At 39.6% G+C, this 24,202-nt stretch overlaps 1 protein-coding gene across 2 annotated transcripts; it reads right to left on the reverse strand.

Annotated features, from left to right (window-relative positions):
- Positions 1 to 177: 177 nt before the first annotated feature.
- Positions 178 to 21,809, reverse strand: sfpq (splicing factor proline/glutamine-rich). Of its 2 annotated transcripts, none has more exons than XM_010865870.5 (12): positions 20,977 to 21,809; positions 20,118 to 20,306; positions 19,718 to 20,019; positions 19,518 to 19,613; positions 18,858 to 19,054; positions 13,009 to 13,093; positions 12,805 to 12,919; positions 12,685 to 12,721; positions 12,090 to 12,184; positions 938 to 986; positions 716 to 813; positions 178 to 615 (listed from the first exon to the last, which is right to left on the reverse strand). In XM_010865870.5, the coding sequence occupies exons 1-10, from the start codon at positions 21,658 to 21,660 to the stop codon at positions 960 to 962; spliced, it is 1,827 nt and encodes a 608-aa protein (XP_010864172.3). In that variant the 5' UTR covers positions 21,661 to 21,809; the 3' UTR covers positions 178 to 615; positions 716 to 813; positions 938 to 959. The 2 variants fall into 2 exon arrangements, with proteins under 2 accessions (XP_010864172.3, XP_019905811.2); XM_020050252.3 differs by having other exon boundaries at positions 510 to 615; positions 938 to 9,567.
- Positions 21,810 to 24,202: the final 2,393 nt, after the last annotated feature.

Raw genomic sequence — 24,202 nt, forward strand, 5'->3', positions numbered from 1 at the left:
GCCACAGTGCAATGCAGGTCAGACAAAACAGACCCATATCCTCCATGCCTTTGATTCCCTTCCGTCTCAGCTTGCAGACGGGTGTCTGGACCAACTCCAACACTGACAGCCAACTACCAGGACAACAGCGATCCAGCACAGCAAACACAGGCCATAATCTTACGCATCCAAGACGGGTGATTTTCAAGACATTGTTTTACTGTTAGATCTTAAACTACGCTATCATACTTTGTACTGTTGGTTTACACCTTACAATGTTTAGTCTGCTTAATCAACTTTTAAACAGGATTACATAGAATTTATAAAGGCTGTAATTTATTTTACATTACTTTAACTCATCCACTCAGCTATTTGAAGATTTTAACAAGCTTAGGGGGCAACATTACATTTTCAAATGTAACACTTTGCTAGTAAAGATTAAATGGAAACACTACCATCAATGAAACTGCTATTAAGCCAAAATACCCCATTAGATAAGTCAATATGCACTTAAATAAAATGGAAACATCTTAGTTTAAACATTTATTATAAAAAAATGTCAAATCTGCCCATTGAAGTCCAGTGCTTCTGCAGGTTAGATACTGGTTCAGCATCAGAGATCCCTCCTGTCCAGCTCTGTTTAGGAAAGTTAGTAAGAAACAAAACAAGTCACTAAAATATTGCAGTTGATAAGCAAACACATCATACCATCATGTTTCAGGTTAGTTAAACTTACCTGCAGATCTTCATCCTTGCTTTAGGATAGACCCTATCCATGCTTTAGGATGGGGGGGCTCTTTGCTTAGGTGTGTACAGACTGCCTCTTCTGTTAAACTGCAAGAATGATAGTTACAATTAGTTCTAGTTAAAATAACATGTTTACCATAACATGAATTTCCTAAGCATTTCCCCATTGCAACGACAAATGTTTAACCTAGCCTCTATGCAGATCGCTTACCATGTTAGACCAGGGAAGCTCCTCAGCCTCCTTCAATCAATCCAAGTCCCTGCAGTGACAAATGAGCAAATGAGCTTGCAGCTAGGAACAGAGGAAAGTGATCAAGACACTAATTACTGGATGAAGGCTAAACTACACAACTATTTTCGGTCTAAAAGTCAACGGCTATTTGTTTATTACAATATACTGCACTGTACGTAAATAACCGACACACTAAAATAATGCATGATCCAATTAATTTGATAGATTTAACACATTGAGTCAGCCCCAATAAGGCTGCATATAGACAGTATGTACACTACATCATTCAAGTCATGTTTCAATTTCCTGAGGAAAACAGGCAAATACATAACAGCCATGACACTTATGGGAATGTGAGGACTGAGAACTTAAAGCAAGGTAAGCTTGACTTGGTCAACACTGGCATATTATTGCAGAACCCCCCCCCCCCAGGATTTGCATCTATGACGCGGTCACCTTACACATCATGAGGGGCATTTGTGACAGCAGTCTTGCAGAACGAGTTTGGGAAGGGTAGTGCCCTTCCAGGATTGGCCCGAGGCCCTGAAGGGTAGTTCTGGCATCACACTCTGAAGATGATATGGACAAGACTGGCGACTCAAAGGAGACTTCCGAGGGGAAATGGATCACAGTGCAGACAGTCGACAGCCTTGGGGCTGATTCCACGACTCATGGTAGCGCTCTACACAAGACGCTTAGTCCAAAATGAAAAACACTCACGTTTGCCGCATGAGACACGGTTTACATACAAGCTGCTACACAAAGATGGTTGGCACAGTCCTCATGAACTGTACATAACACTTTACAAATGGCTGGCTGGTCACTGGCTTGAGAGGACAAACAGCACAAGGGAGGACAAACGGGCTGCCATTTTTTTTGGACAGTGCCACAGATCTTTTGGAATCACAGAAACAGCACTATTGCTGCATGATAGATGCCACACTGGAGACAAGTGCCTACTTGCTTTTTAATCATGGCTAGGTAGTGAATGCATCAGATCAAACCCAACCCAGTCCCCGTCTAGTCCATTTCAATGGATTAACACAAGAACATTTTGCAGTTGAACTTGGAAATTCACAAGTTTCATTTGACAAGTTGCCATTTCCAGTCTTGACTAAAACATTGCCAAGTATAACCACCCTTTCTTCATCAGAATTCAATATCCTGTTATTCCCATCACTACTGCACATAACCTTGTCTAGAAGTCAGTAAAAATTTTTTAATAATCTTCCTAAATTACAGAGGAGCAAAGGAGTTTCTAAAATCAACATAAGGATCATCCTCAGGAAACTATGTTTGAGCTGGGAATATTAACAATGCTATTAACCATAAAATACAGCGTCAGGCCTTCAGTGTAATAACATTACATTAAATAGCCTATAGAGACACGATAAGTTGAACATCTAAAGTTTGCAATCATGGACATGAGAATGCATGGTTTAAAAAAAAAAAGTATGTATCCATTGCTTTAAATTCCGACAATTAAATCAGACAGATTGTTCTTTCATCTAAATATGCATTCAATAGGCTATAGTCAATTTTTGTTGCTAGTGTCCCATTGTATCATAATTCTGTTTTCATTGGTTGGAGTCTAAAATCTTACTACAGTCTGATGCAGGCATTTTAAAATATACAATTACAGAATGTGAATCATTTAGTTTAAACATTCTCCAGTCAGAGTTTAATTAAAATAGATTGCAAGATATGGAATTAGCATCTGTTGAAATAAAATAAATCTACAGCAAATATCTGTATCAGGCAAGGATTTAGAGGAGGATCCTTAAAATATAGAACTTTTAAGTCCTTTGTTAAAATGGAACCACTACCTATATCTTAATCACATAAATTCAGGAAACGTGCATCAACAAAAAAAAAAAAAAACACCCAGCCGCCATGTATTCATCGTAACAAGGCAAATGGTGCTAGTATAGTAGAAGCATAAATAATGCCATGCCAAAAACAATCACTAATAAAACTCACTGCTGCAGTGCTGGTGCACTGGGAAAGCAGTCTGAATATCTTACAAAATACACTGCCAGTAACTTCATAGGGTCTGAAGTGCTGCCAATGAGGTAATGAAGACTGGACAAATACCCCCAACTGTCAAAACAGTCCATGGTATGTTCAAGGGCACATCAAGTTATCAGGATTCACACTGCCCTATAAAAAAAATAAAAAACCAGGGACACATTGTGGTAAATACGGTTTGGATCAAAGCCATATTCTGCTGCACAATACACATTACCTGTGGCATTTAGGGCTAGATCTACATGATTTATGATTATGCATCATGGCTTGCTGTATAGACAAAGTGAATGCTACTTTAATATTTGTATATATACACACCAGACAAATTGCACGCATTACTTGATGTAACTCATGATCACCACTAAGCAGCCCCCCCACCCCCACCCAACATCCAAATGGAATTTATTCTAACTACAAACTGGTCCCCTACAGTGCCACAATCTCGTCAAAATCCACCAAAAACATTAGCCCCAAGCACATCTACGAGGTCTTTGCACTTGGTTTCTGATTGTTACAGTTTGAAGATAAGCATTTGCAAAAGCAGTTGCTTTGACTGAACTGAAGTATAGTTGGAGATACGCCATCATACACTACTTACTGTTGAGCCAGTGACACAGCCGTCCGTATACATCGTTCCATACAGAGATCCGCTTCAGTCAAAACGGAAAATGCCAGATACTGCACAGGCTAACACGCACACATTGCCACACGTTCACATACAGAGGGAGGAACAAGTTCTGCACTGTGATTCCATTTTTCAGAAGTGTGATGCCAGGACCCCTGTGCGCCATATCAGGTGAGAGGAAGGCAGAGCGGTTAACAGTTTTGACATTCAAAGAAATCATAAACGGGAACACTTACCTTTTCTGCGTCTTTGCAAGCATACCTCTCGCTGCACACAAGTCCAGGTTCTATTGTCCACTGACTTCTGCAGAACTACTCATCCTCAACGCAACCAACTGCTGGAGCCTCTACTGTGGAATGGGGCGGGCTGGCTGATGGACTTTATTGTACAGCTACTGCACCACCATGCACTCAAGACACATTACAAAGACAAGCCTCTCGCTCCTCATAGGTATGCAGGTCTCCTGAGTCTGCTGAAGGGTGACGAGGAATATGTGGATTTTCTACTGTAGACTTCCAGAGGATGTACATGTCATTGAGGCAAAGCTATTTTGAAATACTTATGGTCTATGTGGAGTCAGGACAGCAATGAGATACTAACTAAAGGGTGGTCTACATTGCTACTAAAAGGTGCGTAATGAGCAAAAACGACTTGCATCTGGACCATTCATTTCTCGTCTCATCGGTTATTCTATCTGCAAACAGTACGAAACCAAGAGGCTCAAATACAAACCTCTGGAAAGTTGTTAAAGATGCACTCTGGGATGTTAAGCACATTGGGGCAATATTAGATTTATTTCAAACAAAAAAAGGCACAGGGGTTTAAACTCCCACAGCTAACAAAAGCCAATTTCAGGTTGATTGTCTAAGAGTTATCAATGCCCTTCACATGGTCATAATCATGTTTTTAAGTGGACCCTCTTGTAAAGGACTGTAGATTTGATCATAATACATTTTAATACATATACAACTGATGGAGCATAGTACCCCCTACTATGTTAACCTTTATGTTGAGGACCATAACCACAACCATCTACCAATCTGTGTTAAGGAAATCTGAATTTTAAAAATGAACTACACGCAAAGTGTCTAAGAACCTTAAAGTTTTCAACATTTAAGGAATCATATATCATACTTACATTAAAGAACCAAGTGAACTGCTCACTAGAACAGAAAACATTAGCTAACGATTTTCCATGGCCAGGGGATTGCAAGCTAAAAATGCCAGAAAACGTAAGAAAGGTGATTATTGAAGGAATATAGTACATTACCATGAAGTACAGGGTTTAAACTAATTAAAATGACATCTAAATCGACACCCAAACATCAGCTCACTTTGTTTGACACTACAACTTGATAACCCTTTTCAAGGATTGCACCTATGTCACATTTTGCCAGGTTGCAATGTTATCGTTAGCTACCAAAACTCTATAGTAATAAGCCATGCTAAAACTAGCTAAAATTCAGAGGACTTTCCTCAGTATTAATGAATTAATGTTATATTGCATGAAAAATTGGAAAAATTAAGGTTTTGATATTATTTGTCTTGAGATTCTATCATACTTTAAAACCTTAGTAACGAACTATAACTTACAAATATAACTTAGCTTATGAGCACCACTTCAAATGAATGGCTGAAATTATACAAAAGCAGCAGAGTGCATCTTTAACAAAGCTTTAAGGATGGGTCATTATTGGCAAGGAAGGGGGACTGGAATACTCGACATTGGCCTGCTCAGTTCATGCACCATAGTTAGGAAGTAACATAGCAGCAGTGAATCCTTCCTTTATCATAGAATCTGAGACATTTTATAAAACTTTATAAACCTTATAAAAATTACTTAGATAAAGGCCTTCATCACAACAGGTTGCCCATAACTCTACATTTGAAAGGCAAATTGACACTAAGTATTCCAGGAAGATATGACTAAAACAAGCATAGCTCTAAAACATACCAAGACACCAAGATCTTATTGGTAATCTTGGTTTTCAGCAGGGATGGGTAGAAATGCGTTACAAGTAACGCAAATGAGTAAAAGAGTACTGTTTCAGATGAACAAGTACCTTTCTAGTTACTTTCTGGTGGCTGTACTTTTTAGCCTTACTCAAGTTGTTTTTTTTTAATAAATTGTACTCTTTACTCAGTTACTTTTGATCTACTTTCGTAACAATTTTGACTTTAGTCATTCGTGAAATATTGTTTTTTTGTTTTGCGATTTGAGTTTGGGTGTTGCCTCCCGCTCCTTAAAATTTGCATCGAAGTGCGAGCACAGACGTAGCTAATTAAATGACAGACACCGACAGGGAAAGTTGTCAATTGGAGGACGTTGACGAGGGGAAATTCCAATTCATGGCCACAGTTGCACGAAATGTTTCGATTTAAATTTGAAATAGGCAAATAGTCATCATGAAAGTCTATTCCCAAAGACGGAACCATCTATGCTTTCAAAAACTCATCATAGCTCCACAAGCACAGAGGTAAGCGCGTGCTGTTTAGCCAGCTAAACCCTATTATAGCCCTTTTTTATTCAACTTTGTCATTGAACAAACACGTACAATATAACGAAGTGGAATATATCCTATTGATAATGTAATATTCTGGCTAACCTACAATATATAATAACAATACAACTTGTTAGTATACATTTGTATTGGTTCATTGGGCTTGACTTGAACTTTATTTAGTAATGCACTTTAGTTAGCATCCAATCTAGCTAGCTTGATTTTAGTTGATAGCAATTGCTGCTAACCAGGTGGCTTAGTTGCAATGCAGTCAGTAATTCCACCCAAGACCTAACTTACTAACAAATATTTGATTGACAAGACAGAGCATTACTACACAAGATGAATATATATTTTTACCAGTAACATGTATGATGGCCTTAATTTGCAACACAATACAAACAGTATTATTTATTTTGCAATTAACTTTCTATTCTGCAATGCTATGGACTCTGGAAAACACATGCTAACTCAAACACTAAAAATGCAGTTTGCATTTTTTCTTTAAATCATTTTTCCTTGTTAATATGGCGTTATAATGACTTGATCAAAATATGTAACTAGTACTCAAGTACTTTTTTTGACCAATAGTACTCATACTATTCCTGGAGTAGTATTTTTGAGCACATTTTAGGATGAGTAACAGTACTTTTACTTTAGGACAGATTTTCAGTACTCTACCCACCCCTGGTTATCAGCCATTATGTCCAACTGGATTTAGCCAGTCATACAAATGAGTTAGACTTGCAATAACAGCATGTTACGATGAGATAGGATTTCACCCAATCACTGACAGTGGGACACCACTTAAAGTTCTGTTAATGTAGCCATTACACAGACATCCTGTAACATTACGAAAAAGGCAATTGAATGTAACTGGCAAATCTTCACAAAGACATTAGTCTTAATTGGCTTGTCCTGTTTAGGACAGGTCAAAGGAATGAACTGTATCAAGGTCCACTCATTAAGGCCTATGCCGTGGTTTATAAATGTCTTTGCCACCTTAAGAGACCAAACCTGTCAAAGGAGGAACGTACAGAAAACAAACACACAGGAATAACATTGAAAGTTTTATGGTTTACATAACTTTGTCATTGTATCCAATCAAGGTACTCAATGTATAGCCAACTCTTTTAGTAATTTGAGCAACATACAGCACAATCATGACCAATCATTGTGCTATAACGGTTGAAATTCAGATGAAATTGAATTGAGTTCCAAGTACATAGGGAATGGTGCAATTTCCAGATTAATAAAAATATTGCGAAGTTAGGAACCGAAAATCTGGAATAAAAAAACATTCCAATAGCAAAGAAGTTCTGTTCCTTATAACGTACTTGGTGAAAAATAGACTAACCGTCTTCTGACTGCCATGTTCTCAAGTCCTAACTTTAATACTGTAATAGATTTGTTCTAACAGCCTAAATGCATTGCAAGGGGCTGATATATCACTCATCTTCATTTTGGAAAGATAATGGTTAGAAACACCCATCTCTAAAAGTGGTGTTCCAATGATTGTTTCTGACATTACCAACTCTGCTCGTGTGAAACTGAAAATTGCTAGTGGTATTCACTAGTGAAATTAATCAGTTCACAACACTGTTAATCAGCCTCTAAATCTAAAAATGCCAATTAAAAATAGCAAAAGGTGTTGAAGTAGGCTGAAGGTGTTAGCTACATATTCAATATCCGCTTGAAGGGTTAATACACAGGCTACGGTTTCCCAGAACTGGAATTCTTCAGGGTCACATTCTTGATATTTTCCCAAAACATTGTAGTATGATACATTACATAAATTCATACACTGGAATGAAACAGAACACATTATGTAATGTCATGAGATGATGTATGATGTAATGCTTTGCGACATTAACTGGTCAAAGACCTTCAACCTCCATTCAATGTTATGTAGCTGGCTGGAGTCCTTGTCAACACAAAACAGCACGTCAGAGACCTTATCACTTGAATTAGCCAAATTGGCATGTTTGAAATTAAGAGAACCACTCAACCCTTTTTACATGAAGCCTTATTTTCACTGTGTTGTTGCATTCCAAACCTTTACAGAGAAAATTAGAACGATTAAAAGATCAGCACAGGAAATAAGGCCATGTGAAAAAAAGGTGATGTACCCCTTTAATGCAAGAGGCTCAACTGCACCAGTGTGCATTGAAATTTCCCTTTCCACGGGCATTCCAAAATATTAGTGTATAAACAAACATCACTAGAATTAGTAACGTTTAACACGAACACTGACAACTCCCAAAATTAGGCCCAAAACTACAATATCTACTAGGCCTAATGAACTTAAATTACCCTAATATTTAAAACAAACCATATAGTTTTCCATTCAATTTGAAAACCATGTGAATCCTAAAGTATGCATATTTCCCCATCCAGTGAAATTAGAAAACTGATTTAGTGTATAAAATGCAGTGCATGATTACGTTGTTTATATACGGTACTTTAAGTGTACCAAAAAACAATCTGTTTTTTTTTAAATAAATGTTGCAATAAACGGTTATGGGACCAGCTCTAGGCAACAGCTGAGGTACTGTATGGGCTGGATTACTGTCGAGAACCTTTCTACATGTTATGGGGAATTAATCCAAATCACTGCACTTTCTTGGTGGTACAAAGTCAACCACACACCTACCTCCCATCTGAAGTAGCATAATCTTTAGACTCAGTCCTGTAGAAAAATGTCTATTCTAAATAGACCTAAAATTCTGAATAGACACCTGCTTATGCGGTCCCATTTAAGTCAGATCAGAATACGCTGATCAGTTCAATTATAAATTTGCAGTTCACCCTCAGTAAATAAATCTACATTGTGGCAATTTATATGCAGGTTTTGAGCAACCAACTTTAACTACTAAAATAAGGCTTGTAAAATGCTTGCTGGGCTTATTTAGGTGATAAAATCTAATTGGGCTAAAATAAAATGTAAGAGGGTTTAGATAGAACCAATTGAAGTCTTTATTGTAAAGTTACATGTTTCTACTTCAAATTTTAAATGGCACAAAACACAGCCATAGGAAGGTGAGAAAACGTTACAATTACCACCATTTACGACACGAGTCACAGAGCATGATACAACTGGAAAGGAAGTTATACATTGGTTGAATAGAGCTATATGTTCACTGAGGGTGACCAATTTATCAACTTCACACTACTCCAAATACAAAAAAAAGAAAAGCAAAACCTAACCTGCCATAAAATGAATGAGTCTTCAGGGTAAAATGCAAAAATTATTTCAACTTAAATACAACAATGACTCAAGACTGTCAAGAAGTTCAGAGAATCTACACAAAAATTGCTATGAGTGACACTGAACAGACTTAAAAGCGGGGCTTCTTGGCAGGCCCATCAAACTCCTCACGGACCCTGCCAAACCCTGGGTTGTTAGGACCCATTCCCCTAGGGCCTCCCTGAGGGAAGTTTCGCTCATTGCGTGGCTATGGGGTTTAATGGCCACAACAAGTGGGCAGTGCGATGGCACGCAGTTCAAGTCCATATGCAGGGGAAATGAGGAGAGGGGTAGAGAGGGGTTTTTGTTTGAGAGCCATTTGATCAAATAAAACAGCAGGAGACATGTCCAAGGGAAACGTTCGTTGAAATAGTTCCAATACGCAGATCCACAGGTGCCACAGGTTACATACGGAGAAGGAAAAAAGGGTAATGTTTTCGTTAGTTAGGTCCTACCGTTGTGTGCATTTCATGCCAAAGGCTGGGCTTTATCTCTACTGGCATCAGGTGGAAAGCTTCGAGGAAACCTGTCAATTTGCTATGGGTTGAAGGAAGGTGAGGTTGATGCCAAAAGTCATGACTAGTCCAGACTGACCAGGTAATAAAATTCAACATGCTTCAGTTCCACACCTTTCAAATAATAAAGGGTGTCTACCAGGTCTATCGTTCCAAAATCACTAACGCTTCAGTATATTGTCTCGCATCAACTTGGTTATTCTTGTCTTACACAAGCAGGAACTTTGATAAACTTTGATTTTGATAAAACTACTAAATTCTGTAGTGAATGGTTGGCACTGTAAAAATGCAGGTTAAAATAGGGATAATTTTCAATTTGCCAACACCTGCCATGCACATCTTTGATGAACAGAACGGGAATACATTTGTTATACATCTCATGTAATCTACAAGTCCACATGTTACAGACCAAAACAAAGTTGAGGTAACTTGAAGTCTGCAGGGCTCTTTCCAACCACACCACCTACAATAATTCAGCTGTTAGGAAATATACAGGCCAAGGGTGGGTGTGTAGGGGACCAAGCAGTTAAGTCAACCCTGTCAAATGTTGTGGCAAATTTAGATTGCCCTGGCTGAAAAGGACACATTTGAGTATGCATACATACATAGCCAACCTGCTCTAGTGAGCGGTAAAATTGTGCTTTGTGGGCAACATAAGTTACCATGGTTAAGTTTGCTTTTCTACTTACAGCACTGCAGGCCAAGTCATCCTGACACAAAGAATGCACTACAAGTGATGCAGTCTTAATTTGCTCGACTGATGACACCATCTCAGTGTTTCAGTTTGGATAAAGATATGTAAAGGCATAGAAAACAAATGCCCAAAATGTTTATCATTATTAAAATAAGTGTAAAGTGACTAAATGCACTTAATTCAATATTTTTTTGTATTTGATAGGAATTTGCCTACTTCATTGTAGCCAAATTTCAACTTTACTAGTGTTAACTTGCAGTTGTGTTTTAGGCAATTCCAAGTGTGTAGTGAGATGTTTGCAGTGGTCCACCTATCCAATAACTAATATTTTAACAAAAAGAATAACCTCAAAATAAAGGACCACTATGAAAGTATGGACTGTGCATTGCGTGCACAGAACACGGGAAATCTAAATGTACAATCCTAACAACTATACCACCTGGAATTCATTTCCAGCGATACAATACATTAGCAGCAGACTAGTGTATTCATCACCCTAAAGTCAAAGAAAATTGATAGAGTTGACAGCACAAAAACTGTTGACGCAAATCACAGGCTTATTCATTAATTGTATAGGATATTCAGAAATTACATTGACAGCTGATACAGGCTGAAGCCTACATCACATCATGGGCCCTCGCCTGTAGCATCCAAAGGCAAAGCATGTCACACTCAGTTCTTCTAATTGTGTTGCGCAAATTGAGCAAAGGAGCATCCTTATTTGTTGCAAGTTTTGTCAAATGACAAGTTTGTTTCAAAAAGTCAACCTGCACTAAAACCCTTCATTTGAATTGCTTGGACACAGGGGGGCTGGGGAAAGTTACAACAACTAGGTAGCTAATTTATGTCACGGACAACGTTCACAACTTTGTTCCACGGAGATCACATTCGTACCCTTTCATGTTATAGCATGAAGTGTAATGACAGTGTAGGAAACTGCTACGACTAAATTTCCACGAACTGCCAATGAAACAAAACAAATGCTGCCGCCGGCTGAAGTGTTTCCTCTTGCCAAGAAAATGTGCCTGTCAAGCTCAGACAAGACAGGGCTTGCAACAGCGGTCCATTAGGCAAATGAGCTTTGCGAAAGCAATGAAAAGCAATTCACTGGGTTTAGTACAGGTTGGATCTTTTAAGTTGAAATTACAGCCTGTGACAGTTGAAGAACTGAGGAGAAATGCAGCTGCTGAAAACGATAGAAGACAATTCTACCTCGACTTGGCAGACACCTCAGAAGAAATTTGCAGCACACAACCTGCATTTCTTCCTGCCATACACTTCCGAACTGTGCCAACTGGGGCAAAACCAACCACTTCACTAATGACGCACTGGCCGTGTTTACACAGGCAGGAAAATTCTGATATGTTAACCAGACACTCTGACATTGATCAGATGCAAAGAAATGTGCCTGGTCAAAACACCAATGGGGGTGGCTGAGTAGTGTAAACATAGCCAAGTACCAAAACCAGTGGACAAACCCACCACTGACTGTTATACGTGGTACTAGTTTGGATACCTTACCATTTCATTGGGCATCATGGCGCCCCCAGCATTAGGTCCCCCCATGCCTTGATGTCCCATGGGAAACTTTTGGTTGGGTGAGCCAAAAGGATTGTCTAGCAGTGACAAATGAAGCACATGTTACACACTAAAAACAGACACGGTTGAACCAGCCCTTTTAGGGAAAAGGTTAAAACTCCAAGCTGCCTTAAAACATGACTCAGTTCAAGACATTTCTGGGAAAAGCTGATGGTTCGCAAAAACAAAAGGAGTGGTTTACATTGATGCATTTTCCAAGATATATCAAAGACTCAAGATACCATTTTATTGTGTAAACACAAGGTAGTGTGCCACATTTTCGATCTAGATTCTGCAGACGTGAGCATAGTTAAGAAATTTGGTTGGAACTCGAACAAATTTGTGTAGTGTGCACGCAAAAGGTTTGATTTCCCTTGATTAACAACCACAATCCTGTGTGGTACGTCCCAGACTTGCCAATGGAAATGCAAATTCTATGGAAACGATCATTTAATCTTTGATAAATCTAAAATGTTACTTGTATCTTAAGTCTACCCACATTTGATTATTCCTTAAAGATACAAAAATTGCTACTTACCACCCATGGCTCCACCCTGACCCATTCGCATATCCCTCTGACAAAAAAGAACAACATTCATAAACTCAAATGCTAATTTCAAGGAGTAAAAATCAACTGATTAGCTTTATTTTCCCTTACCGTATCCATGAAGTTGCCCATTCTGTAGGACTCCTCACGCTTGCGACGCATTTGCTCTTCAACTTCCCTCTGGCGGAGCATCTCCTCCTCACGCATGCGACGCTCTTCCTCCTGCCTGTTATGCACATTACCATGAGTCAGTAAACATATTCCAATTAATAAATGGAGTTTGGATTAAACTATTATTCAAACGAGTTTGAATACCTTAATTGCATCTCTTTCCTCTTCTGCATCTCTGCACTGTGCATCTCCTCCATGCGTCGAAGCTCCTCCTGCCTCCTCAGCAGATCTAAAAGGTAAGAACACATGTAAGACAGGTCTTCCAGTAGGACAGTGATCAAAACCATTACAGTCCACAGAATCAAGGTTTTGCCATGGCAATCTGTTCCCTGACCTAAACCCTGTAGAAACCTGTAGGATGAGCTGAAGATTCTGAGATCCACAAGGGAAGGACCTGGAGATTCTATATGGAGGAATAGTACTACCTAGTCCAGGGTGGTTTAGGGGAGATAATACTGCGAGTGTCTAAAGTGAATAAAAGGAGATTACAAGTCACTGCAAACAGAGACGGCCCGAAAAGAAAGTTTAAATGGGGAGTGTCATTAAAAGATTTGAAGCATTTCCGAAAATCATTACTCTTTTTGGTTCATTTCTATGCTGGGAGTACAGCCAGAATGTTACATACCGCCTCAGGTTAAAATTTTGATTAATATTTTGAAAGATCAATAGGATTTTTGTACAGCCTTTTTTGTTTCTGTACACCAACGGTGCCAATATTAATGGAGAGCACTATATACGCTGACATGCCAGAAAAACAGGTACACCAGTCTAATACTTGGTAGGCCTCCCACTGGAGTTGAGAACTGCAGAAATAGGTAACGAACACCATACTTCCGGCAGAGCAGTCCACATTTCTGCTGTATTCCGAAGTGTAGGATTTCTGTGTTCCACAGCGCGTTGCATGGCATGCCAGACGTGTGCGATAACAGATCTGGTGGGAATGGCAAGACCCAAAACTCAGATGTGCTCCTCTAACCATAATCTGGTGTGTCTAGACATGGACACAGGACATGAACTGGTCAAAACCAACACACCGCATTCACCGGTCAGAGAGGTTTGTAGACATACTAGGGGTCCCATTGAATGCCAGCTAAACCAACCCCATAGCTTTACAGAGCCCCCACCTGCCTGTAAAATGCCATGTTGACATGATCCATGGGGTTCTCGCCACAAGGACCCTTTCATCTGCCCGTAACTGATGGAAACAAATCAGACCAGGCTACTCGTTTACGCTCAAGGGCCCAAGTGACTGTGTTCCTCAGCCCAGGCGAGGAGCATAGCCGAATGTCAAATATTCATCAGGGGTACACGAGCCGGACGTCGGCTCCAAAGGCCAAACCCCGGAGGGAACGTTACACAGTCCTCATGCTAATGTTTGTTGAGGGCCCTGCATTGAATGCAGATGTTATTGGAGGCAGGGTGGAATGCCGGCATGCCTATCGCGTGAAACAATTCTTGCCAGCCGACCCTGGTGGATAGGCCAATGGCATCCAGCTGCAGACCACCCAATTGCATCCAGCTGCACCAATGTTCACTCCTGTTTTTGAACGGTATCTGCCTTTTGGCGGATTTGCTTTCTTTTGATCTTCCTTTTTTTTTTAAAAATTGTCTTGCTGCCTGATCCACAAACTGAGTAGTCACTAGCTTATTTCTGCCTCAGCTCTTTTTTGAAACGTCAAGCGCATCAGTTCCTGAGTGTTGGAATTTCTGCCACTGTGTGAGCTGAGATGCCAAAAACAGGTTTTAAAAAAGCTGGGACAGGAGAAATAAATAACAGGAAAGTTGTGTTGATAAAATTTAATCGAGAGAAACAACAAATTATTTTAATAAGCAACAAATTAGGAAAGATGTGTTAAAAAGCACAGAAAGGATTAGTCTTAAGTAAAGAAAGGGAGGGGTTCACTACTGAAAGACAGCGCAGGACCGGCTGAACTAGGCGTGCCAGGTTTCTTGTTTACAGGTGCTGGTCACAAAATTAGAATATCAATAAGTTGATATCAGTAATTCCATTCAAAAGGTGAAACTTGTATAATGTATACATTCATTCCACACAGAATGATATATTTATTTCTTAATTAGGATAATAATAAAGGACAACTAATGAAAACCCCAAATACAGTATCTCAGAAAATTTGAATTGTGAAAAGGTTCAATATTGAAGATACCTGGGGCCACACTAATCAGCTAATTCAGCCATTAAATGGTCTTTCAGTCTAGTTCTGTAGGCTACACAATCATGGGGAAGACTGATGACAGCTGTCCGAAAGAAAACCATTGACACCTTGCACAAGGAGGGCAAGACACAAAAGGTCATTGCTAAAGAGGCTGGCTGTTCACAGAGCTCTGTGTCCAAGCACATTAATAGAGCGGCGAAAGGAAGGAAAAGACGTGGCAGAAAAAAAAATTGTACAAGCAATAGGGAAAATCGCACCCTGGAGAGGATTGTGAAAAAAAGAAAGATTCACAAAGAGTGGACTGTAGCTGGAGTCAGTGCTTCAAGAACCACCACGCACAGACGTATGGAAGACATGGGTTTCAGATGTCGCATTCCTTGTGTCAAGCCACTCCTGAACAAGACAGAGCCAGAAGCGTCTCGCCTGGGCTAAAGACAAAAAGGACTGGACTGCTGCGGAGTTGTCGGATTAAAGTACATTTTGCATTTCCTTTGGAAATCCATGTCCCAGAGTCTGGAGGAAGAGAGGAGGCGCACAGAATCCACATTGCTTGAAGTCCATTGTAAAGTTTCCAGTCAGTGATGGTTTGGGGTGCCATGTTATCTGCTGGTGTTGGTCCATTGTGTTTGAGGTCCAAGGTCAATGCAGCAGTCTACCAGGAAGTTTTAGAGCACTTCATGCTTCCTGCTGCTGACCAACTTTATGGAGATGCAGATTTCATTTTCCAACAGGACTTGGCACCTGCACACAGTAGGGCTGTCAACGAATATTCTAAATTCGAATATATATAAAAAAAAAAGTGGAAAAAAACATTCGCGGTAGCAGAGGTTGTCTGGCTGTCTGCTTTGCGAGTGGGTGCGCTAGCGCGCTTGGCGGTACAGATCCATATGTCCGACAACTGAAGCGTGGTGTCGCGACATACAGCCATGGTTGATGCTCCACGCCCCTGACCAGCAGCTGATTGGATGAACGCGTGATGTGGGTCTGGCTACTCGAGAATTTCAGTGGCATGGCGGCTCGTTGAGAATACGATCTCGTATTTTACCAAAATAGTTCACTGAAACGTGTTTCTGAAAACATTTTAAGCGAGAAATAGGCCATGCAGTTGCGGAATCTGTCTTCATTTCAGCTCAACAAAAGTTAGTTTGAAAGATATTCGTCTACTTCTACAACTGTGAAACTTCAATTAATGTTAAAAAGAGTCGCAACGTTATATTGCTTGCACAAAACTCTTGATCAGTATTCAAAATGTGTGTATTGTTGTTCATTTTAAACAGTTATTGCACAGAGAGCATGAGGGCGAGAGAGAAAGTGCTTGAGCGAGCGAGCGTGAGGTCTGCGGCCTTGGTCATCATTTGATTTACCTGTTTGTGTAGGTAATACATTGTCAAATATGTTTAAACGTAACTACTTGTATAGGTAGTCTATTTATGTCTTTGTATTAATTTGTCCTGTTATTTACGTAATGTGCGTCATTGACAAAATGCGCATGCGCAACCAGATGTTCGAATATTATGTGTTTTTTTAAGAGGGAATATTCGAACGTCATTGAGGAATTTTGACAGACCCAGCACAGTGCCAAAGCTAACAGTACCTGGTTTAAGGACCATGGTATCCCTGTTTGTAATTGGCCAGAAAACTCACCTGTTCAGTGGAAATCTATGGGATTTTCATTAGTTGTCAGTTATAATCATCACAAATAAAATAAATAAACATTTGAAATATATCAGTCTGTGTGTAATGAATATAACATACAAGTTTCACTATTTGAATGGAATTACTGAAATAAAATCAACTTTTTTATTCACATTTTTTTGACCAGCACACCTGTATACCCTGCCGCAATTTAAGATTTAACTAACAATTATACCAATTTCTAATGTGTGTTTTTTTTTATTGGTCAAATTATGTTCCACATCCAGTATGGGTTTAATGGGTAACTAAAGTAACCTTTAAACTCATGGTGTTCTAAACAAGCCCACTTGAAATTTGTTAAGATGTATAAACCAGAAAAATAAACCAGGCAAGCCTAGTTCAGCTGGCACACAATTGAAAGTGATGAATGTTGTTGCCCGCACTGGATTTTGAACAGGGGTCGCCCATAAGAGAAGCTGTGTCTTTAGGCACTATACCACAGAACTCCATACAGGCCAGTGCTAAAATTCCCCATTGAAATTCATAGCATTGTATTGAAACATTTGCATTAAAAGGTGGCGCTTCTCCCCGGAATGAACTACCAAAAACCTGTCCATGCAGCATGTTGCGTGTGTTGCAGCCAAACGTGCCGTTTACAACCCTACTGCTGAACCAAAGAACATCTGTCTGCAATAAATGAGGTGGTGCATATCCATTGAAAAACTAATTGCGACCGCCTATCATGTTGTGAAGAGTCCGTTGAATACGGCTAGAGAAACCAAACGAACATGGCTTGTCGACAGTAATTGTCATGTTAACCCAGTCTGGTTGACATCCAAGGACAGTGCTCATTTGCATAAATATTTATAAAAATAGATATTGCTATAATCGTCCGATTTCAATGGCATATTTGTAGCCACTTTCTTGAAGCGTTCAGTGTATACTTTGGGTTGGGAAGAAGTTGGTCATTTTTCTGAGTTTAAGTCCAAATGTAACTAGTGATCTAGTGTCATTACACCCCAAAATAAGGGATATAAAAATTCTCATTTTATTGTGTTTTATTTCTAGGTAGAAGAACCACATTTTTTGTGGGTGCTTATATTTTTTACCTTCTATTATTTTCAACCCATCAGTGTAATTTGATAGTAAAGGCATGAAAATATGAGGGAATACCATTGACAACTTTATAATGCTTTCAAAAAAAATAAAACCTTATGCTGAATGGCAGAAATGTTAACCGACATTTTTATTTTTTGCCTTTCCAATAGATGAGTTTTTAAAATGGTGACCCAGAAGTCTATTTTTATTGTAGCCATGGGGGTTGTGATTACCAGGATACATCATAATAGGTCTTATCTTTCACAGAAATGAATCTGGGACCCAAAATGTCCAAGTAGTGAAATCCGGCCAAAATCCCCACTGACCACTTAGGGTTAAAGACGCCTAAACGCTAGCTAGCAGTGACACAAGAAGCCAGAGAACCAACTAGTGCTAAGTACTGTATTGCGCTATATTTCTGTTACCATAAAGATATTAACTCAAATTTATTTTCATGCTTGGGTCAAATAAAATAAAACATCTTGATGAAAAGTGTAATAATAATTTACGTTATTAAAAAGTAATCATATTTATGTTAACAGCAATGGCTTATCAGCTCTCGTGTCTCTTATCACATGCAAATCTTGATATGATATTTACATACTATATATCTGCATACATGTTTTTTTTTATCCAGTTTGGGCAAATAAACAGTACAGGCAAGTAGATTTCAGACCACTGATCCTGGAAAATACTCACTGAAACAATATATAGAGGTTTTGGAGCAACAAACGCAAATTCAAAACAGGCATGTGTTTTTCAAAAACCATAACATTTCTCAATTTCAACATTTGACTTGTCTTTGTACTACTTTCAATTAAATATAGGGATGAATGATTTGCACATCGCATTCTGTTTTTATTTGCATTTTACAGGGTGTCCCAACATTTTTGGAAACGGGGATTCTAAAACATTTGTTTATACCTTTGATGACAATGAACTAACAAATTCTATGTATACACAGTTGAGTGCAAATCCAAATTCTGGTGACCCAAAACTGATCATAACCAGGGTCAAATGTCTATTGTGTGAAATAATTTCTACTCTGCCATTCACATGAGTGGTGGTCACTCCAACTAGACTTACCTTGGCGGAGCATATTGGCCTGGTGCTCATGGAAAGCATCTTCCATTTCCCCTTCCAGTTTTTCACGGGCTTCACGGATGTTCTTCTCCACCTGCTGGCGCTGCTGCTTCTCCATGTCGTCCAGTGACTTCCAGCGCTGAGAGTATTCAAACTCAAACGTGCCAGGACGAGCAAACCTGGGTGGCTCCTCCCGTTCCCTGAAAATGTAAATTACATTAGTAAAAACCAAATTTGTACTCTTAACATACAAAAGCCAATGATTCAATACAGGAAATTCAAACAGTAAAGGACAAAAGCCAGATTGGCTTTTTAATAGCTGTGACATCTGCTGACCAAGCCACTGACTGTTTTCAGTACCATCTGGTACACACTAGCAGTTAAAATGGCATGCTCAAACACTTGGTTTGGCAGCTTCTCCACATCAAGATTACCATTTCACACAGAAATGAACATATCAAAAAGGCAAATTGTAGACAGGTAATTATACAATATATTTCAAGTTTGCTGTTCAAAATGATTACCCATCACTGCGGGCTCTGAAATGGAATGAAATGAGAAGTAGCAACAAATAGGTAGAACATTCAGGATCGATAGTCTGAAACACTAAGTAGCCAAAACTGTCCACAGCAACTTTGTTTTTTATACGGGGATTAGGCTTACTTCTGATAGTTGGGGTTCTTCTGAGCGAGTTTCTCTGGTAAACCATCTTCATCATCATATTGTTCAAGAGGCTCAACAACAATTGGACGAGGAGACCTAAATAATATCAATAAGTGTTAGAAGCATTTGAGCCATGATGAGAAAGCATTTGCATTTAACATTCTAGTTAAGAGTTAAATGTAAAATGTATATAACCGTACGAGGTAAGCAAGAAGACTCCATCGTTGCACCGATCCAGGGCCTTTCGTGCAGCAGGCTTTGATGCAAATTCAACAATGCCTTTGCCAGTGGAGCGCCCACGATCATCTACAATGACAACAGCCCGCTCTACCACTCCAAACTGGGAGAAGGCCTCATCCAGTAGCTCATTGGAAACAAAAGGTGACAGGTTCTTCACAGATAGCGCAGCAGAGTGTGTCGCGAAACGCACCCGAAGCTGTCTGCCTTTCATGGGTACATCATCCAGTTCAGCTTTGGCAATCTCTGCCAAAGCACGGGATTCCTAAAATATAGGAAATTAAATTTGGTCTTAACATCAAAACCAAGAACACAACCTTAACACGAAAAGAACCATAAGAAGCCCTACCACAAAGTACTTACCAGACGTATAAAGCCAAAACCTTTGTTTTTATTTATGAAAATCTCACTGGGTTCTCCATATTTTGCAAACAGTTTCTTGAATTCGTCATCCGAGATATCGCTGGGCAGATTTCCAATGAAAAGGCGGCATCGTTGTGTGTATGTCTTCTCGCCTGGTCTCCGCAGCAAGGACAAAGTCGCCCTCAACTCCTATGGAAACGTAAAAACTAGTTTAGGTTCAAATATCACTCACTGTAGTTACGTTGTCAATGAAAAATGCAGCAAGTACCACTGAAATAAACCATCAATTAAAAGTAACATACCGCAGAAAATAGTCTAATGAAAAACGAATGAACAGTCACAGCTTAGTTCGTAATAAATGATGGTAATTAAATATGCAGTTAGTGCTAACACCGTAAGTATCAAACAGCTAACAGAAATCGACGGCTTTACCATCCCCCAATCTGGTTCATATAGGGGGAAATTGAGACGTAGATGTTGGGCCTGTTTTGTAGGTTTCTGCTTAACGCCTATTTTAATCAGCATCTTTTCAATGCAAACAAAAAAATCTCATTATTAAAGTCAAACTGTAACAATCACTTAGAGAAAGAGCCGAGTGTGGGGTTAGCAAGCCATTAACAAAAGCTTGCATAGCTAGTATTGGCTAGCTTGATAGCTTTTTACTTAAAATGGCCGACGTATTTCAAATGTTGCCAGGTAAAGTCGCTATTGTTGGCATGGCGTAAACGTTACAGTTCGAATGGAACGCTACCAACAAGAGAGGAAATTCCGAAATATATAACTATCTATATCGATTTACCGAACGTTGGCAGTAAATAACGTACAGTAACGAAACCCGTTTAGCAAACTAGCTACTCACCTTGGGATGCTGGTCTTCGACTTCGGCCTTTTCAGTATTCTGAATTTCCTTCTGTGGTTCGGGTTTTTTGTTAAACTGGGCAGGTTTATGACCATTACCATTGTTATTGTTGCTGGGTCCTGGTCTTTGTTGGTTCCTATTATTCATTTGGTTTGGGGGGGGCGACGAGATCTCCGGTTTGGGAAGAACAGGCTTCGGTGGTGGAGACTGAATTTTCGGTGGTGGGGTCGGAATTTTCGGTGGCGGAGACTGGATTTTTGGTGGCGGAGACTGGATTTTCGGTGGCGGCGCCTGGATTTTCGGTGGCGGCGCCTGGATTTTCGGTGGCGGCGCCTGGATTTTCGGCTGCGCTGCCGGCGGCGATGCTGCAGCTGCTGCAGCCGCCGCGGCCTGCTGCTGTTGTACCGGGCCCTTCATGGTTAGTGCAGGGCCAGGAGTAGGTGGTGGTCGAATCGGTTGAGCGCCTGGCTGGGCAAGATGCTGTTGAACTGGCTTCTGAGGGGTCATCTGAGGTACCTGATTAGGTGGTTTTCCAAAGTTACCGGGATGAGGCCCTCTTTGAAAGGGGTGTTGGTTTTGCCTAAAATTGTTCAGGTTACCCATTCCACCGCGCATTGGACCGCCAGGACCTCCACGCCGTTGAAATCCTCCACGGTTATTTCCTCTAAATCTGTCCCGAGACATTTATGCGATGCAAGATCACAGGATAAAGTAAAAATATGAAATATACAAGTAATCGAACAATTGAAGTATGTGGATCGCTCACGTTAACCGAATGCTATTGTTTCAGCAGTGCTTCTTCTGTTCTAAAATGGCGACTGGGAATGTCGTCGTACTCCACTGAATTTCAAAGAAATGCATAACTATTGCGCCTGCGTATCTCCGCCCAGTTTTATTTACATAATAGGGCGTCATTCTTTTCATAGGTTATCTAATTGCATTTTGACTAAGAATATTCACAAATGTACTAATGCCTAATTGTATTGATTTTAAATGTATTTAAACATTTATTCATGCAGACCTTGCAACCTTATTTACGAGATACTTGAAAGCATGTTACTAGTGGCCTTCAAAGGTGTGTATTTGCACACCAATATTGGTTAAGGTGCTGACTGCTGTCAGCTCAAGTACCTGTTGAGGATGACAAGGACACGTTCCTGTGTTTCTGACAGCTGGTTAAGACATTTTTCAGTTGTGCAAACATACTGTTTCTTCACCTGTCTGGGTGGCTGGTTTCAGACCCATCCTGTTGGCCTGATATGGAACACCTAGGCTGGCGTGGTTACACAGTCTGAGGTTGTGAGGCTTATGGTTGAGAAATGAACATTGAATTCTCCTGCAACAGCTTTGTTGGACATACCTGGAGTATGACAATTTGCATGTCCCCCAAAATCTGAGTCGTTTATGGCACTGCGTTGTGTGACAATACAGCACATTTGAGAGTTGCTGGTTTTGTCCCAAGCTTTACCATACTGTTTCAGCTTCTTGATATGTCACACCTGTCAGGTGGATTGATTATTTTGGCAAAGGAGAAATGCTCACTGACAATTTAAACAAGTTTGTGCACAAAATGCATACAGAACTTTTTTAATTATATTAGCTCATGAAGCATGGGACCAGCAATGTAAGGATGAATCTCAAATGGACCACTCCCTGAAACCAATCCACACTTAGCTTTTCTTTTGCATGAGCAATGGCCCCTCCACCAAGTGTCCCATAGCTGAGAGAGTGTAAAATATGAAGATTTTAAGGGCCAATTTGATACTTCAGTGGTCCTTTCATGCAATTGTGCAGTGATGTACCATCCACAAAAGTGGAATTCCATTAGGCTCCAGATTATTTTTGAGCTTGCACAGTTTTACACAATAGAATGGCTAGGCGTGCCAGATGATATGACGTGCATTTGGTGTCAAACCTATTTTATACCACTGTGCTCTTAGTTTCATTGCATTGTATTTTATATGAAATGTAGGGTAGGCCAGGCCTCTCGTTAAGTAAGAACACAACTTGCTATTCTGTTTAGAAAAAGCCCACATTTGGAAACAATCAGCATGGCTGTCATCACTGATCAAGACTAAAACAATAAATTACAGCGTAAGAACAAAATACCGATTGATGCTTGATACACCAGGATGACTTCAATGCTGTTAGTTACAATGCCCTACAGGAGTGTAATGAGATGCAAGTAGAGCTCAAGAATGTCATGTTGTTTTAGAGTGTTGAACACTCTTGGTGGTTTCTCCTGTTGATACATGTCTTATTTCATCTATTGCAGTAACATTTTAAATATTTTTAACATTACTGTTTTGTATTATTATTTCTTTTTTTCAAGTTAATAACTAGTTGGATGGCAAATAGTTGGTATTTTTCCCAATGTGCAGAAAAGAGCATAGATTACATGCAACTGCCATAGATTACATGCAACCCAAGAGTTGTAAGGGGGCGGCTGAACACAGCAGACACCAGGCAGATGGACTTCAGGTCGGCAGATGACTGACTTAATTCAATACAAAGAACTCAAATAAACAAAACACTCCTCACTGTCCTCTTCATTCAGCACAGGGGTTCCTCACAGCCGGCTGTTCCTTGTTTGCATGTCTGTCTGCACCTGTCTTAAATAGTCAGTCGCTTGGCCGATTGCCAGGGTGTGGGCAAAATAAAGTCCACAAGCCGATTTAATCCATATAAGTACACACAAAAAAATAGGTGTTGAATCTACTTAATAACATTAAGGCAACTATTTAAACACAATATAATTAAGTACATGTAAAGCTGTTCAAATAAGTAATTTAAGTAAGTCCAAGAAAAACAGAATGCTTAGAAATGTTTGGGATTTACCAATAACAGGATGAAATAACAGTTGATGAACATAGATATTTAGTAAACATAACACATTTTTAGCTGTGGATATTTGTTTGGATTTATGTTTAAACGTATATTTAATCAAATTACTGGTAAATTCCATGGCTATAGCAACCACAATAACATAAAATAAATATTTCCTATAAAATGCAAATTATCCACTTTCCTGAACATTGAATATGGATGAATAAGCTCTCTCATCGCTCAAAGCAATGATATACAGAAAACCGATATTTCAGACTTGGCCTCTTTACTTTGTTAACAAGAAAAATGTAAATGCCCTCAAAATGTACATTTCTGTCTATTGACAATGCACTTTTCTAGAAAAGTTTACATACCCTGTTTGGCCATGTTACAAACACAC

The sequence above is a fragment of the Esox lucius genome, chromosome 10 (assembly GCF_011004845.1).
Source record: "Esox lucius isolate fEsoLuc1 chromosome 10, fEsoLuc1.pri, whole genome shotgun sequence".
Classification (NCBI taxonomy): Eukaryota; Metazoa; Chordata; class Actinopteri; order Esociformes; family Esocidae; genus Esox; species Esox lucius.